Here is a 14,866-nt window from a genome sequence, read left to right as displayed (position 1 = left end):
TTTGTTATACCCATGCACATTTTGTTTGGACCAACTGAAGTAACAAATGTAAGCTACACCTGTGAACAAAACCTTCTATATTTGCCTTTCAGTATACTATGTGTCCAGTAATAAAAAAAAAACAAATCCTTGGTTAATAAGTATCTTTTTCTGTCTTTTTGCTTGTATGAATCAGAGTTGTGTATGTAAGAATTGAGACATTTTCTTCCATGTGTGTTTGGACTCAAAAATACAACCACAGGTATTTTGAGCATTGTCAGAGCGTCAGTCAAAATCTGACCTTTAAATCTCAATCCATAATTGTAATCAGTATGTACATTTTAGGTACACAAACAACTCATGACTCGAGTCATGACTCGCAGAATGGAATAAAAAGTTTCTGCCACTTTTTCATTTCCTCACTGTGAAAAATGGCTTTATCACGGATCCAATTGTGTTACTTTCTTTTCCATTACAGCTTATCATTGTGTCTGCATGCCAAGCTCTTTTGAATGCTTGGGTGTCTTCCAAAAACTCTGGGACCCTGATCTGTATCATGAAAGTCCTCATTGTTACACCGTTCCAACTGTTTGCAAGATTTACACAAGATAATCTGATAGTGTGTACAGTATATTCACAAATCCCCCCCTCTTATCTCAATATGCCGTAGGACCATTTATAATTACGGGTGTCAACAGTGATGCACATCTCATTCTTTCAGACTCATCCAGATAAATTCTTCTGGTGCAAAGCATGTGAGAATCAGCTGACGTGGGATTTCAGCCGCTGCACCGGGTGTTACAACCCTCATTGGGACTGAGTGAGAGGAGTGCGCACGGTGAGCACCTAATCCCTTGTCGAGAATGTGACCCCCTTCAACACTGCTTTAAGTCAGTGGGGGGGTGTAAGGCCAAAGTCCCCGGTCCCCCTGAACAAAAGAACACAGTAAATAAACTTGGAATGCTAGCAAGGTTTCTTGGCTCGAATTCTGCACATACAGTATGGAAAGAATGGTTCACAAAAAAAAAAAAAATCAAGATAAGCAGGTTAGTGTTAAGCTGGTGAATAGCCTCTGCATTCACCGAGTTTTAATTTTCCCCTTATGATTAAATATTACATGCTGAGATTATGAGGGATATGCACACAAAATTATTTGGAAAAACAAGGAACAATTTGGGTTTCATTCCAAAATATATGTCCAACTTGCAGAAAAGGTTGCCTGAAAATCATCATAAAACAAATCATTCTAATATATAATTAGAATCATCAATCAGATATATATGATATCTAAAATATTAGACTTGTAGGCAAAGATATACTGTATATATATATATATATATATTAAGATAACATCATAGATATCTAATAACTTCTGTATTTTTCATTTCTACTTTTTTCTGACCTACTTTGATGAGTCATGGATGCAATGTAAAAAAAAAAAATGATACATTTATAATCATTCATAATTTTTATTCTAGACATGCAGAATACAATATTACAAAACATGATTCTCGTTTTACAATCAAAATGATGATTCCTGTAAACTGTGGCTTAAATATTGAGCCAGAAAAGAATATACTGTATAATTCTTATGCGTTTCAGTCTCCATGAAACAAGTTTTTCTGATCATCAAGACCTCGGCTAGCCAGCTAAGTTGCCTTTTCAGCCTATCCTTCTATGCACCAAATAGCTCATTGTTGTCTGATAGACAGCGCTGCTTTCCTCCTTTTTTTCCTACTGAATTGCTCTTTCGCTCTCTGAATAGATAACTGAATTGGACTCATAAAGGGCGTGCTGGTGGTGGTGGTGCTCATGTAGTAGGACACCTGCTTCGAGATCTCAGATCTCTGTGGACTGAGCTCTTCAGTCTCGTCAGTTTCGGATGACTCTGTCGGGACGTTAAGTCTGGTGAATGTCATTGGGTCGTGTGCCGTTTTATCGCTAGTAGGGACAGTAACTCTATCATCGAGAGCAGTGGGCATGGCTTTCTCTCTTGGTTTGCTCTCCTCTCCGACTGCCGGCCTGTGTCTCTTTGTAGTAAGAAGCCCCCATTCACTATGACTCTCTGTTTCCTCAGTAGGCCTTCTAATTACAGTTGTAGGTCTGTTCAGTACACCGGCGCTCGCAGGAGTCGGGAGAACAGGAACTACATTTTCAGAGGTATTCTGGAAAGGCTGATTTTCACTTGAGAGAGGCAACACTATTTTCCCCCTCCTACTTCTCTGCCCTCTCTCTCTTGACCTTTGCCTCTTGGTTTGAGGAACACTAGAGTTTATAGCTGCAGTGGAGACGGATGTTCTTCCTCCATACACGTCTGGCCTGAGTGAAACCTGACGCTCCATGGGTGCTGCGGTGGGGACTGATGCTGCGGTTGGTGCAGCGGTGCTGGCGGTCGCTTTCAGATTGTCCGCGGAGGAATTTTCGTGGGCAACGGCCACAATGGGAGCAGCAGAGCCGGTTTTCCTCCTTTTTTTCCTCCCTTCTCCCTCTGCTCTCTCCTTTGACCTGTTCCTTTTGACTTTGGGGATTACAATGGGGGAACTGGCAGTGCTGACGACTGGTCTCCTTTCAGCGTGGCTCCTAAACTTTTGTTGCTCAAGCTGTGCTGTCGGGGTTATGGTAATGATGGTGGGGACAGAAGTGGCACTTAAGTTGTCTGTTGTGTTCACGAGGGATTTCTCTTTCGGAGCGATGTTCAGTACAGCATCTACAGGGGAATGAATAGAAGTTATTTTGCTCTTTTTTCTCCTCCCCTTTTTTGACCTTCGGGTTTTTGCCTTGTGTGGAATCGCAGTAGTTGTGCTGGTTGATATAGAGAGAGGGATTATTGCTGTGTACAGTTTCAGTTCATCCTGTGCTGCCGGCTCATTTTGGGCTTTAGTGAGTGACGTAGTGGAAACATCAACAATCTCCCTGTCCATCACTGGTTCATCTTTCAAGACTTCATTGGATGGCTCCTCTTTCCCTCCTAGATCATATTCACTCTCACTAATTCTGTTTGTATTTCTACCTGACTGGTCATTTCTGTCTGCCTCGCTAATGAAGTTGCTCTTATCAACGACTTCTTCTGCTTTGCTGCCAGAGGAAGGAGAAACTGCGGCTCCTTCCTCTGTTTTAGCCCCTGTATCTAATTTAGGCTTTCTCTTCCTCCCCTTTCCTTTTCCTCTTTGCTTTTTGGTGTTTTTCCTCTTCTTCCCTGCGTTCTTCCTCTTCTTCTTCTCAGAGCCTTGCGTCTCTCCTTTGGCGGGATCGGCGGTGGAGCTTTGGGAGGTGGAGACGGTAGCAAGCACTTTGATGAAATCCTCAGCGGCTGTGACCACGTTCCTGAGCGACGGCTGCTCAGGGCCGCCGGTCTGGGAGCCTGACATCGTAGACTGGGTTTCACTTTCCGGTTTCTCCTGCTCGTTGCTTTGCTTAGAGTCTTTTGTTTTGGGAGGAGCCAAAGTCAGCACATCAATGACATCAATACCGCCAAAGTCATATGGGACCGACTCTATGAGCTCAGCAACTGGGAACTTTTCGTACCTTTTACACCTATGAAAGAAAGAGGGAGAAAGAGGGAGAAAGAGAGAGAGAGGGGATTAGTGTCACTTGCATAAAGTAATACAGCTCAGTATGCTGCAGTGCTACTTAACAAAGTTTAACTCAAGAACATTGACACTTACATTCCATACCAATGCCGCTCCGCACACTGATCCTCATAGGCAAACTCAAAACAGGGAACTCCTATGACATTGAAGAACGCCTGACCAACCACTCTGGAGGCTGTGTCATTGACTTTCCTCAGACACTCCTTCAACCTGCAGCACATGACAGAGAGAAGAACATCTTCAGCTTTGTTTGTCACAGTTTTGTTAAAAACGCTCCCCCCCTCTGGGTCAATCACTAAAACATTTCACCTTGTTTTGACCTGCAATTATAGCGCCCCCGTAGGGCCACTCAGTGAAATTTAAAATGCCAGAACACAGTTGTGAGATGCATAATTTCCCCATAATCTGCCCAGTGGTGTCAGAGATGTGCCAGTTATGGCACATCGGTTAGCTTTTGAAATTTTGACTCCATCACCCCCCACCAGTGGTCTCTGAGAAATCACAGTTCAGTTAAACATTTTTTATGTTTATATTTTTATATTTGATTATTATATGTTTAGCGCCCCCATTAGACCAATCAATGTATTAAAAAAAAAAAAAAAAAAGGCAGAACACTGTACCAAAATGCATCATCCCTGTGTTTTTTCAAAATTGGACCAGTGATGTAGCAATTACAGCGCCCCCATCAGGCCAATCAGGTTTTTTTGTTTTTTGTTTTTTTTAATATTTTGTCTTTTGATTGACGGATGGACGGGTTGACACAGCCTGAACATCGCCATTAAAAAGAACATTACACTGTTTCTAGTAGTCTAATGCATGCTGTCACGCTTTGCATCCTGGCCTGATTTATAGTTTCTGCCCAACTAAAATAATAGAACACTATTCAAAATACAAAACATATGCAGTTTTCTTTAAAAAAAATGTATATTTCTTTTTCGAAAAAGCATCCTAACACACAGGTGGTTCAACTTACTAACACCGGTCCAACTGACCCTCTAGGTGAGTTGAGCTTATGCAAGTGCCAACATCTTTTTGTCTGGTCCTATTGAAAATTGACATGAAAATACATACATATTAACAAAAGGGCCATTTACTCACGCAGTATCACAATCACAGTGACAAATGGAATGCCACTTGAAATTAGTGTAGCCATATTTAGACGAGAACGCATGGATGACATAAGGGCAGTGATCGTGGACACGGCAACAGCTGTCGGTCTCTGCAAATTCTCCTGTAACATGGATGTCAGCATTAGTGAACTGGGTAGATATTTGCAACATTAGTCTACACTGAAGATTAGCCTATATCTGAAAATGACTATGCCTATATCACCTAAAAGGAGTCCACAACCTACCCAAATGGTCATAATGATCAGCCATGTTTCCCGCTCCACACCAAAGGGTCCCAGGATAAGTGAATCCTCTCTTGGATCGCTTGACAGTCTTGTCCTGGGATACAGAATTGTCATTTTCATCTTCATCCAGCTGCTTTACAGCGGGCGCCATCCTCCTGGTGCGCTCTGATCTCTTCTTAAACTCCCGGCAGATCAGTTTGGCTTCATCCATGCGCGCAAAATGCGTCTCCAGATTTCGCTCGGTTCTCTGCTCTTTCAATCCCAGTCTGCACACGTGCATGAACGACTTCACCTGCATCTGGTTCACTATTACAGAGCAGTCCACAAGCTTTCCGGCGAGGTTTACAACAGAGCGCACCTCCTCCACTCCGTCTGACACTTGGTAAAGGTAATTCTCCCCCACGAATGACATTTTTGCGCAGAAGGTGCTGTTGAGCATGGAGAACATCTCTTTGCTCTCCTTCTCCGCGTCTAAAGCGCGGTTGAGCAAATCGCCCTTGACGAAGTTTCTGTCCAGATAAGACAGAAAGACAAAAAAGACCGACCACATTATACGGCGAGTGGCACTTTCAGCACCACGCGTGATGGAGACAGCTCCTCTTACTTCCCGGCGCTCTCGAGCAGCCCACCCACTTTTAAAGCAACGCTGGAGTGGTGTGATTATTAATACGATAAATGGTAATGCTGGGCGGAGTCAGCTGAATTAACCTCTTCAGATTTCGAGGCTAGTTGCAGTTTCTTTATCTGTTACACGACTGTTTGGTGTCGAGGCGTTTGTTACTGATAGTAGGCTAGACATTATCCTCAATTTTTTTCTTCACTGAATTGAAGTCCCAGGAGGAGGCTATAGGGTTAATAGAGCCACATGGGGGTGTGTGGAGCATGAACCACTGGCACCCTTCTCTGCAGGGAGATGACCGCAAGTTACCTCCTAGCTCCCCTTACTCCCCCCACCCACTCCCCCCCCAAAAAAGTGGAGATTTACTTCGGGAACACGCATGGAGGAGGTTCTTGTCCCGCTTCCCATGGTAACAAGGATGGAGTGATTGTGCCAGCCCAGGAGATTGGACATCTTTCAAATGCCACAAAAAGGGATTGAATTGGTGATGACCTAAATCACAATGTAGGGACAAAACTCTTTCATTGTGGAGAAAGGTTGGCGCTCTCGCACGCAATCACACAAGCGCCTCAGTGGGCCCAAAAGACAGTCAGAGTTTGAACTGCTAGTTGGGTTCAGACAGAACTGACGAACATAGTCATAGGCGGCAGTTGGGTAGACTATATGGCAAGGTATGGGCACATGCCACACCTAGTGAGTCCAAATTTGAGCTTGTAGTTTTTAAAACCTATTTTATAGAGTTGCTTTAATGTGATGTCCCTTATTTTTTACTATGATATTTTTACCCTCTATTTTTTTTTATCTTTTATCTTATTGTAATGTATTTTATGAGTACGGTGTTTGCTTTTATTTGATTGCTGAACCCATTTGTAAACTCTATAAAGTTTCTTCTTCCTTTTCTTCTTCTTATTATTAGGATTATTATTAAGAAATAAAAAACATATCTTGCTTCTGTGCAAAATTCCCTGTCGGTCATTAGTAATTGCTCCAATCTGTCCCCAGAAATTTAGTCGATAAGCAGGTTTCGACGTTTTGGTGGCAAATGACTCGTCAAGGTCGAATCATTAGAGCCTACAGGGATTTTTGCCATACCACAGGGTTTAGTGAATTGACGCCCCTCCTAATTTTCTGGCCATCATGTGTCAGTGCGATGCTGCTGCATTATCCTCCAAAGGGCTACTTATACTACAAGAAAAAACATGCAGGAAAACATGCTTCATGCATCAAATCATCATGGATAGCGACTAATCAATACCTTGTTCTGACCTAGATATTAATTATTTTGACGAATTCTCACAAAAATTCCTAGTCGATTTAATAGCCTAAATGCTGCACTGTACAGGCCTGTGCATCTCTCATCCACAATTAAACCTATACTGTACAAGTGCAGCAACTGTTCCTGGGGGGAAAGCAAGGTCCAGCTGGTGTTTTAATCAGCCCAGTGTTTTGTCACATGGCTGGGCTTACAGAGAGCTCCAGTAGAGGCGGAGATCCAGCCTACTCAAGGAGCTGAAATCCGATTGTTAGAAGGCGGAGAGAAATGATGTAAAATCACCAGATACAACATTCGACCAAATCTCGAGGGAGAAAAAAAAACGGTGTCTTATGAATGGAATGGTCATTACAGAAAGGATTGAGGACAAAATGAAGTTAATAACCCTATTGTTCAGCAGATATAGATTTAGAGTCCATTGTTATGATGGACAGACTCTCTTTAGATTTGTTCATCTATAGCTATACTGCACAACGGCACTGTGTAATGGGAAGGTGACATTTCTTGCTCATGTTAATAAGAATAATGTGACATTGTATTGATTCCCGTGGAGACAGACCACCCCCAACTACACACACACACACACACACACACACACACACAACCATGAAACTATGTAGTGAATTGTGTAGTAGTTAAAATAGAAGAAGAGTCAGTTTCTCTACGGGAATCAATGTAATATCACATTAGCTATTCTTATTAGAATGAAGAAGAAGTGTCACCTTCCCATTTCACATTGCCCTTTAATTAGTACATAATGCCATGCTTCTTTCTAGTAAACCTATTAAGAAATTAACAGTTAGGCTACTTATCAACTCCTTTCAAGGAAATTACTAGGAAGTTGCGGACCCGGGAAATAAAGCATTACCCAGAGTGCAGGTCCCGCTGCAGAACAGCGCCCCCTGGATGAAATTTCATAAAATTATGAAATAGTTTAACTTCCAATCCAGCAAATTAATCTGAATGAAATGTGCTATAAGTACATTAAAAGTGCATGGAGTAAGTAAACGAAAACATTAAAAGTAAACTGGAGGTCCAAGGAGGGCCATCTCCATAGATTGGCCTAGAAATTAAAACCTCCATATAGAAAAAAACCTATAAACGTTTTGAATATTAGCCTAATGTTACAAGTCAGGAGATTTTAAAGTGAAATGAAAACCTTTGCTCTAAGATTAGATGTTAAGTATGAGATGCAAAAAATGTGGGGAAACTAAACAATCTTGTGGCTTGAATTACGTTGCACAGAAACGAATATGAAATTTCTGATATTATCAGTCTATCACCATTTCTAGTCTGAGAACTGAGAAATATAAATACAGTGGAAACCTGTAAGCTCCTTTTGACATCATGGATAATGAGCAAAATGTGGACATTTATTAGAAGGTCTTTAAAGATGTTGGCAGCCAACAGATTCTTTGTGACCCATCTGACTCCCCCTCCTATGCCAGAACAGGGTAATGTAATGATACATGATATTATCTATTGCAACTGTAGTTTGACAATTTAACTGATTTAAAGTGATTTAAATTAAGACAGTAATCTTTTGATCAAACCACAACTTCAATTTGCTAAATATACTGTATTGGCAAAATGTGAAGACAATTCCGTGTGTAATGTAATGTAACATTACCCTGTTTGACCCCAGATCAAGGAGGAGTTAGACTGGTCAGAAAGAGAATCTGCTGACTGGATTTTCATTAGATAATTCTGCACTAACTCTATGTAACTCTATGGAGAATAAGTAACTAGCAAAGTTGCAAAGTTGTACTGGCACCCCCCACCTGCAACCTGATATGGGCAACTGGCTCATTCACAGTCCAGACCCGAGCTTCTCCCTCTCTAACTGTGCGGACAAGTGTTTTGCCTGAGAATGGACGCGCTGGCTGTTCCAGCAGACAGGCAGAAAGGATGGTACCTTTCTCTAATGGCACCCAACACAAAAGGACCAAAGTTTGCCTGGCTGGACCCGTCACGACTCTACTGCAACTCCCAGGTACGATGGAAAGTCTGATTTCTTGAATATCACCTTAATCCAGCAGGCTGTTGCACTGCTGATGCTGTGTCTGTCTGCTGTCTTCCTAATCACTGAGCATTTGAAAAAAATATATATACTGCATAATGACTATAAACATATATATATCATACGTGTAATTCATGAACTGCAATTCATGCAGATACTTTGTCACCCTTTGCATTAGGGGAATACTGGTTCATATCTGTTTGTTTACTTGATGCAGGCTCTAGCAGACTGTGTGAAAGACCTTCTCAGTCCATTCCACAATGACACCATTGACCTGGTAGCTGGCATAGACGCAATGGGATTCATTCTTGGTAAAAACAAGTCATTTTATTTGAACGAAGCAAGCAGCATGTGAAGAGCACTTTGTTGCATATGTGAGTGTCTCATGACAGTGCATGCTGACTGTATTTTAAGTGGCAGCCATACTACAAATAGGGCTGGAAACCCAACCCACTGGCAAAGATACTAAGTTTAGACAGTTCAGTCATGCAGGCTAATTGACAAAACAAGGCCATGTGCAATGGTTTGATTTAAACACCTTTAAATAGGAACTGCATCATTTAACATGACATGACATGACAATGTGTGAACTTGTACTTAAAGCACTGAATCAACGAATTATGGTTGAGATGTCTCACAGGATTATAATTTATGGAATATCAGTCAGTTGCTAGGTGGATGAATGTTCTTACTTTGCTACTTTCAGGAGCGTCTGTTGCCACCAGCCTTGGAAAAGGCTTTCTGGCGATCCGCAAAGCAGGACATCTGTGTATAGAAACCCAAAGCCAACCATACAGCGACTACTCAGGCAGAGAAAAGACTATGGAAGTAAGAGTGGATGTGCTAAAACCAGGTTAATCTTCACTTTTTACTATTTAAACCAGTAACTTATTTCTCTTAAGAAGATGAATGTTTTCCAGCACATAGGAAATGTTTGGACAGTTCAAGTTTGAGAGAAGTTGGGTAAAGCTTAAAAAAAATTACAAAACCAGCCAAGCATCATCAAGAAACAAACAGACCATATTAGGGTTTTTGAGGGCCAATAATTTTATAATAAAGCCAGATAATTTTAGACTGAAGTTGCCAACAGCTGATATGTTATAGAATTATTCAATATTTTTTTTAATTTGACCATTTTCAAGCCCAAAACATTACAAGGTTTTTTGTATTCCTGCCAGGGTGGAAAAGCCTCTGAAACAGCATTTAGACCTGACACTAAAATGTTAGTTATGTTACCATAAGTCCAGATTCTGTGAGTACAGGCGTAGCCCTCTAAGAGCTGTCGCTATTGCGTTTATCCCTCTCGGTATTGATACTTACATACTAAAGAAATTCTTTCAGGTGGGTTAACACCCCAAAGATTCAATGTTAGGGGAAACATTATTGTCTTTAAATGAAGAATTAATTTACAAAAAACATAATAATGAAATGAAAAAATTAAATGTACAAAGAAACCTCCATCATGTCAGAGGTGGACGACATTACTGGTATATCTGATATTTGATAAAAGTACAATATATCAGTCTAACCCTATAGGACCCAAATGACGTCAACTGTGGGGCGCCCTACAGCTTCATCTCCCATCATCTCCTGTGACACAGCACCCCCCAGTGTTGGTTGGAGCAAACTACTGCAGAGTCTGTTCACCACTCAGCTCCACTACTGACCACCTTATTTAAAGTGTCTTGTCCTGATGCTCAGTATGAGACTGATGTGCCTGCTGTGAATTCAAGGTTCAGTAGATGTAAGTATACTACATGTGTCTGCTTTCTGCAGGTCTGCGGGTTCTAATAGTGGACCAGTGGATAGAAACTGGAGGCACGATGAAGGCCGCGATCGAATTGGTAGAGAAGCTGGGAGCCACCGTTGTAGGTCAGTTGGGTTTTATTACATACAAATACAACGCATGACACCTCACTGAACCTTAATATAAATATGGCACCATGTTAACTTCAGGTGTAGCTGCTGTGGCCATCGAGAACAGTGAGGGGGGGAAGTGGATTAAGGAAAACTACAGATTCTCTCACTGCATCCCAGAGGAGCTTCAGAGCCAGATTGACCAACAGCATCTTGATTCATTCAAGGGCTTCAAGAGCAAGTAAAATTTCTAAGAAGTTCAAAGAAGGAGAAAGGGGGGATTTTCTTTGACTGAGATGGTCAAGAAATACTTTACTATCTGTATAGACATTTTTTAAATAATTATTATCCCTGTTAAACATGAACAGAAGCCTAGTGTGATTTTCACTAAATAGGTGTGCTTGAAATAATAATAAAATAATAATAATAATAATAATATAATACTCTTTTCAAAACACTGTGGTCATATGATTCTTCAGATTTTTATTGCATTTAAAATATACAATAGGAAATGTAAAAGAAAATAAATGATGATGATCATAAAATATTCATATGAAAACACTTAAAAAACTTTATTATTAAAAAAACAGAATGATACCTTTTTAGTTTTTGACTCTCATTTACCCATCTGCACTGATAATTTGAGGCGAGTCATTGGTTTATGTACCAAAAGTAACAGAACCAGAACGTACCTATGAAGCAAACACTGTAGATAAAGAATATCTTCGACTTGATACAGCTATGATATTATAAAAAGAGGTAAAAACAGTCATACTCCTAAACATTATAAATCATCAAAACAGTGGGATATAAAAGGTCCAGCATAGAATATTACTGTGAGAAAAAAGGATCATTATAAAAACATTATCATTGCAGCAAAGTTTAAGATTTAATTGGTGGGCTAAGTAAGCATCATCCGCACATTCATCCACTGGAAACATCCACAATCGTCCTTTGGCATTTCGGCAGTACCAGAACAGGCATGCTGAACAGACAGACTTAATTGCTGTGTCATAACTCCAGACAAGTTAAAATGAGCAACACCACAAGAATCCACATCCCAGGGAGGAAAATTCTTTCTAGGCCAGGAAAAACTGAATTCAAACATCCAAGGCAGCAGACTCCAGCTTCCCTCCTCCCACTTTTACCACAAAATCCCATGTCCTGGAGAGCGGCCATCTGCAGTCTGTCATTTTCCACTGAGAAAATCCTCATTTTAGTTACCTTTGACTCTAAAATCCACGTATCCGTCCTCACTGACAACAATTCGGCTGCTTCTTCTTGGACGTAGCGGACAGATTATTTGAATTGCTGTTAATTCCTGAAACAGATGCATAGTTTGGTATCAAGCTCTGTGCCAAACGTAATGGTTTTCAGGATTACAGAGGGATTTGGCTGTGTGGATACTCACTGACAACGTCTCCAATTTGCCTCGATCCACTTTTCTCCAACTCGGCGAGAACGTTGGCCTCAAATGCCAGTGATGCAACACGGAAGAAAAACTCTTTTACATTTTCCCCTGCAGCGTGGCATAAACAGAGATAAAGAAGTTAAATATTGTGGTCCTCGGTTATTACTAAGTTTCAAATTAACTTTTACAGTTGTTTTAAAGAATTTTCCTTTACCTGTCAATGACGACACAGCCCAGTACTCTGCCTTGATCTCATCTGCTAGTTTGAGGGCATCCTGTTCAATCTGAGTGTACTGAGCAGGAGACTGTGAAAGAAGCCAGTGAAGGTCAAAGTTTAAACATGATGCAACACAAATCTAACTTGAACACAAGCCATTTAAGAAAATATATGCAGTGTAATGTATGACTGTATTTCAGAGGTGGAAAGAGTATTGAAATGATTCAACTAATGATGTTACCTCGGGTCAATTTTACTCAAGTCAGAGTGAGTTCTTGTCTAGGAATTTACTTAATTACAAGTAAGTACAAGAGTAGTTCTCTAAAAACAATAGAGTAGTACGTTACTTAGGATCATTAGGAAATCCTATCATCCTACAATCATTAGGAAATCCTAATGATTTTGTCAAATCATTAGGATTGTGTGCATATTCCAAAATCTTCTCCCCAAAATTAACAGATTACCTATTTTCCATTGTCCTGGCAGATAATTTGGTGTTTCATTTTGGGTTTTGATTTTGGTTTTGGGGATAGCAAAGCCACAGTATAGAAATGATCTTAGGTAAAGTCCAGAATGATCTTTTAAAAAGTAAATACTAGAGCTCAATGTACTCACTACTCTGATGTCTTACATGAAAACCTATTCAAGTAAAAGCAGAAATAAACATTTAAAATAATTCAAGAAAAAGTACAGACTTTTTCAAATACTCCCAAAAGTAGCATTACTCTGAAAGCTCAAATAACTAGAACTCAGTAAGCTGGGTAGTTGCTTTCCACCTTGGCTACATTACAATTTATAATGTCTTGTATTCATCATTTCACATCCTATCACAAATGCTTTGGGTCTGGCGAGGGAGGAGAAAACACATTCCTGAGGTCTGAGTGGGGACACAAAGACTTTGTGCTGCTGGCATCGATCCAAACAATCCCCATTTGACTTTGGCTCAAGTAAAGACACAGTAACATGTGAAATTCACAGGCATTTACATGTAAAACAGTTTCTGAATGTGTGAACACTTACACTTAGGTCTTTCTTTGTGCCGACAAGAAAAAGCTGAACAGCAGTGGGATCGTTCTCTTTCATGGCGTCTTCCAGCCACTGCCTGTGAACAAAGACAATTTGATCTTCTGGATCACAAAATTGTGTAAAAGTGCAATCAATTTTCTCATAAAGACATAAGCTTACCTTGCATGGCCCAAGGAAGCCACATCATTTACATCAAACACAATAATCACAGCTGGAAGAAAAGAAAATCAGTCACCAATTTGTTGATACAAATACATTACATTAATAAACATGCCTTAAAAAGTTATAGTAGCATGTTTTTGGTTAAATACAGCTGCGATATGAATTGCAGTAATGTATAAACCACCTTTTCTACATGATTTATTTTCCAGCACTAAGAAAATGTTAAAACATTTATGGATGTAGGGAGGTGTGGTAGTGGGATATATTCAATATGTTTTGGATTTATTGTGCTGCTCTACAACACAAACTGCCTGTTATAAAGTGCATTATATACCCTGGGCTCCTCTGTAGTATGTAGAGGCGATGCACTTGAACCTTTCTTGTCCTGCAGTGTCCCACCTGCAAAGCAGAGAGACTCTGGTGAGCTGCAGCATGGCAGACACAGTTTACAGATTTGGAAGTATAATAATGAACACATCAGACTTACAGCTGCAGGCTGAAAGGCACTCCCAGCACCTCGAACCGCTCCATCTCAAAGTCAACGCCAATCGTTGCCTTGTAGTTCTTATCAAAAGCATCCTTGCAAAATCTAAAAACGGAGTGTGCTATTAGAACATCCAGCCAATCAACCAATATCCAACCAATATGTAATAAATAAGAGTTCAATGACTACAATGTGTGTAGAATTATGTTTACTTCTGAGCCACAAATCTTTCTAGCAATGACATTGGCTTGCTAGAATGTAAACAACAATTTAAAAAAGTCATTAGAAATTGTAAATAATATAATTTAGATGGAGAGCTTGTGAAATTGTGATGGGAAAGTGGTATCATTCGTGATTACTACAATGGAATAAAATGCAGCTAATATCACGATTCATTTTTCTGCCCCACGATACGCATTGTCACATTTTTGTATTGCAATATATTGAATTTTGATATATTGTCCCATCCCTAGGGTATATTTACCACAATAGCTAGGAATGTGTCATTGGTCTAATTCATAAATCACCAGTTATATCTTTCCTAGAGCTGCTTTCTGACTCACATTACCATTAATCAAACATTAAGTGACTGTGTTTGACTTCTGCTTACCTATTAATCAGGCAGGTTTTCCCCACAGCCAAGTCACCAACAACAATGACTTTGGATATTTTAAACCTGCTTCAAAGAAAAAAAAACAGCAACAGAGGTTAAAAAAGTGCCACAAAACACCCACACAACATCCACTGATGGCATTACTGTAGAGGTAAAGTGTGGCTTTAGGCTGCCATGCTCTAATTTTAGGAAATATCTGTGGCTTCTGCTCTCACCCCACTGTGCCGGTGCGCTGCTGCTGGCAAGCTGTCTTCACTTTGT

The 14,866-nt window shown here is 40.3% G+C and overlaps 2 protein-coding genes across 2 annotated transcripts; one reads left to right on the top strand and one right to left on the bottom strand.

Annotated features, from left to right (window-relative positions):
* Window positions 1-8,685: 8,685 nt before the first annotated feature.
* Window positions 8,686-10,937, top strand: LOC139665525 (adenine phosphoribosyltransferase). The gene is made up of 5 exons (XM_071544578.1): window positions 8,686-8,808; window positions 9,053-9,146; window positions 9,542-9,688; window positions 10,612-10,707; window positions 10,792-10,937. Exons 1-5 carry the CDS (start codon window positions 8,686-8,688, stop codon window positions 10,935-10,937), a joined length of 606 nt encoding a protein of 201 aa, XP_071400679.1.
* Window positions 10,938-11,211: 274 nt separating this feature from the next.
* Window positions 11,212-14,861, bottom strand: rab34a (RAB34, member RAS oncogene family a; the record flags this gene model as incomplete). The annotated part of the gene is made up of 9 exons (XM_071544488.1): window positions 11,212-12,013; window positions 12,104-12,211; window positions 12,318-12,408; window positions 13,341-13,422; window positions 13,506-13,557; window positions 13,843-13,907; window positions 13,996-14,097; window positions 14,603-14,671; window positions 14,821-14,861. Coding segments are annotated over 9 exons (678 nt in total), but the record flags the coding sequence as incomplete, so codon positions are not given.
* Between the last annotated feature and the right edge of the window lie 5 nt (window positions 14,862-14,866).

The sequence above is a fragment of the Centroberyx affinis genome, unplaced genomic scaffold (genome assembly GCF_046629955.1).
Source record: "Centroberyx affinis isolate AG114_WGS23_722 - 3 ecotype Tasmania unplaced genomic scaffold, CSIRO-AGI_Caff_v1 ptg000249l_1, whole genome shotgun sequence".
Taxonomy (NCBI): domain Eukaryota; kingdom Metazoa; phylum Chordata; class Actinopteri; order Beryciformes; family Berycidae; genus Centroberyx; species Centroberyx affinis.
Note: the sequence above shows the minus strand (reverse complement) of the source record. Positions and strands in the feature narration are given on the sequence as shown.

Coding starts and splice junctions, on each gene's coding strand:
- LOC139665525 (XM_071544578.1), top strand. CDS start 8,686: ATGGACGCGCTGGCTGTTCCAGCAGACAGGCAGAAAGGATGGTACCTT. Junction 9,689..10,611: donor AGTGGATGTGCTAAAACCAG/GTTAATCTTCAC, acceptor TGCTTTCTGCAG/GTCTGCGGGTTCTAATAGTG. Junction 10,708..10,791: donor GCTGGGAGCCACCGTTGTAG/GTCAGTTGGGTT, acceptor TGTTAACTTCAG/GTGTAGCTGCTGTGGCCATC.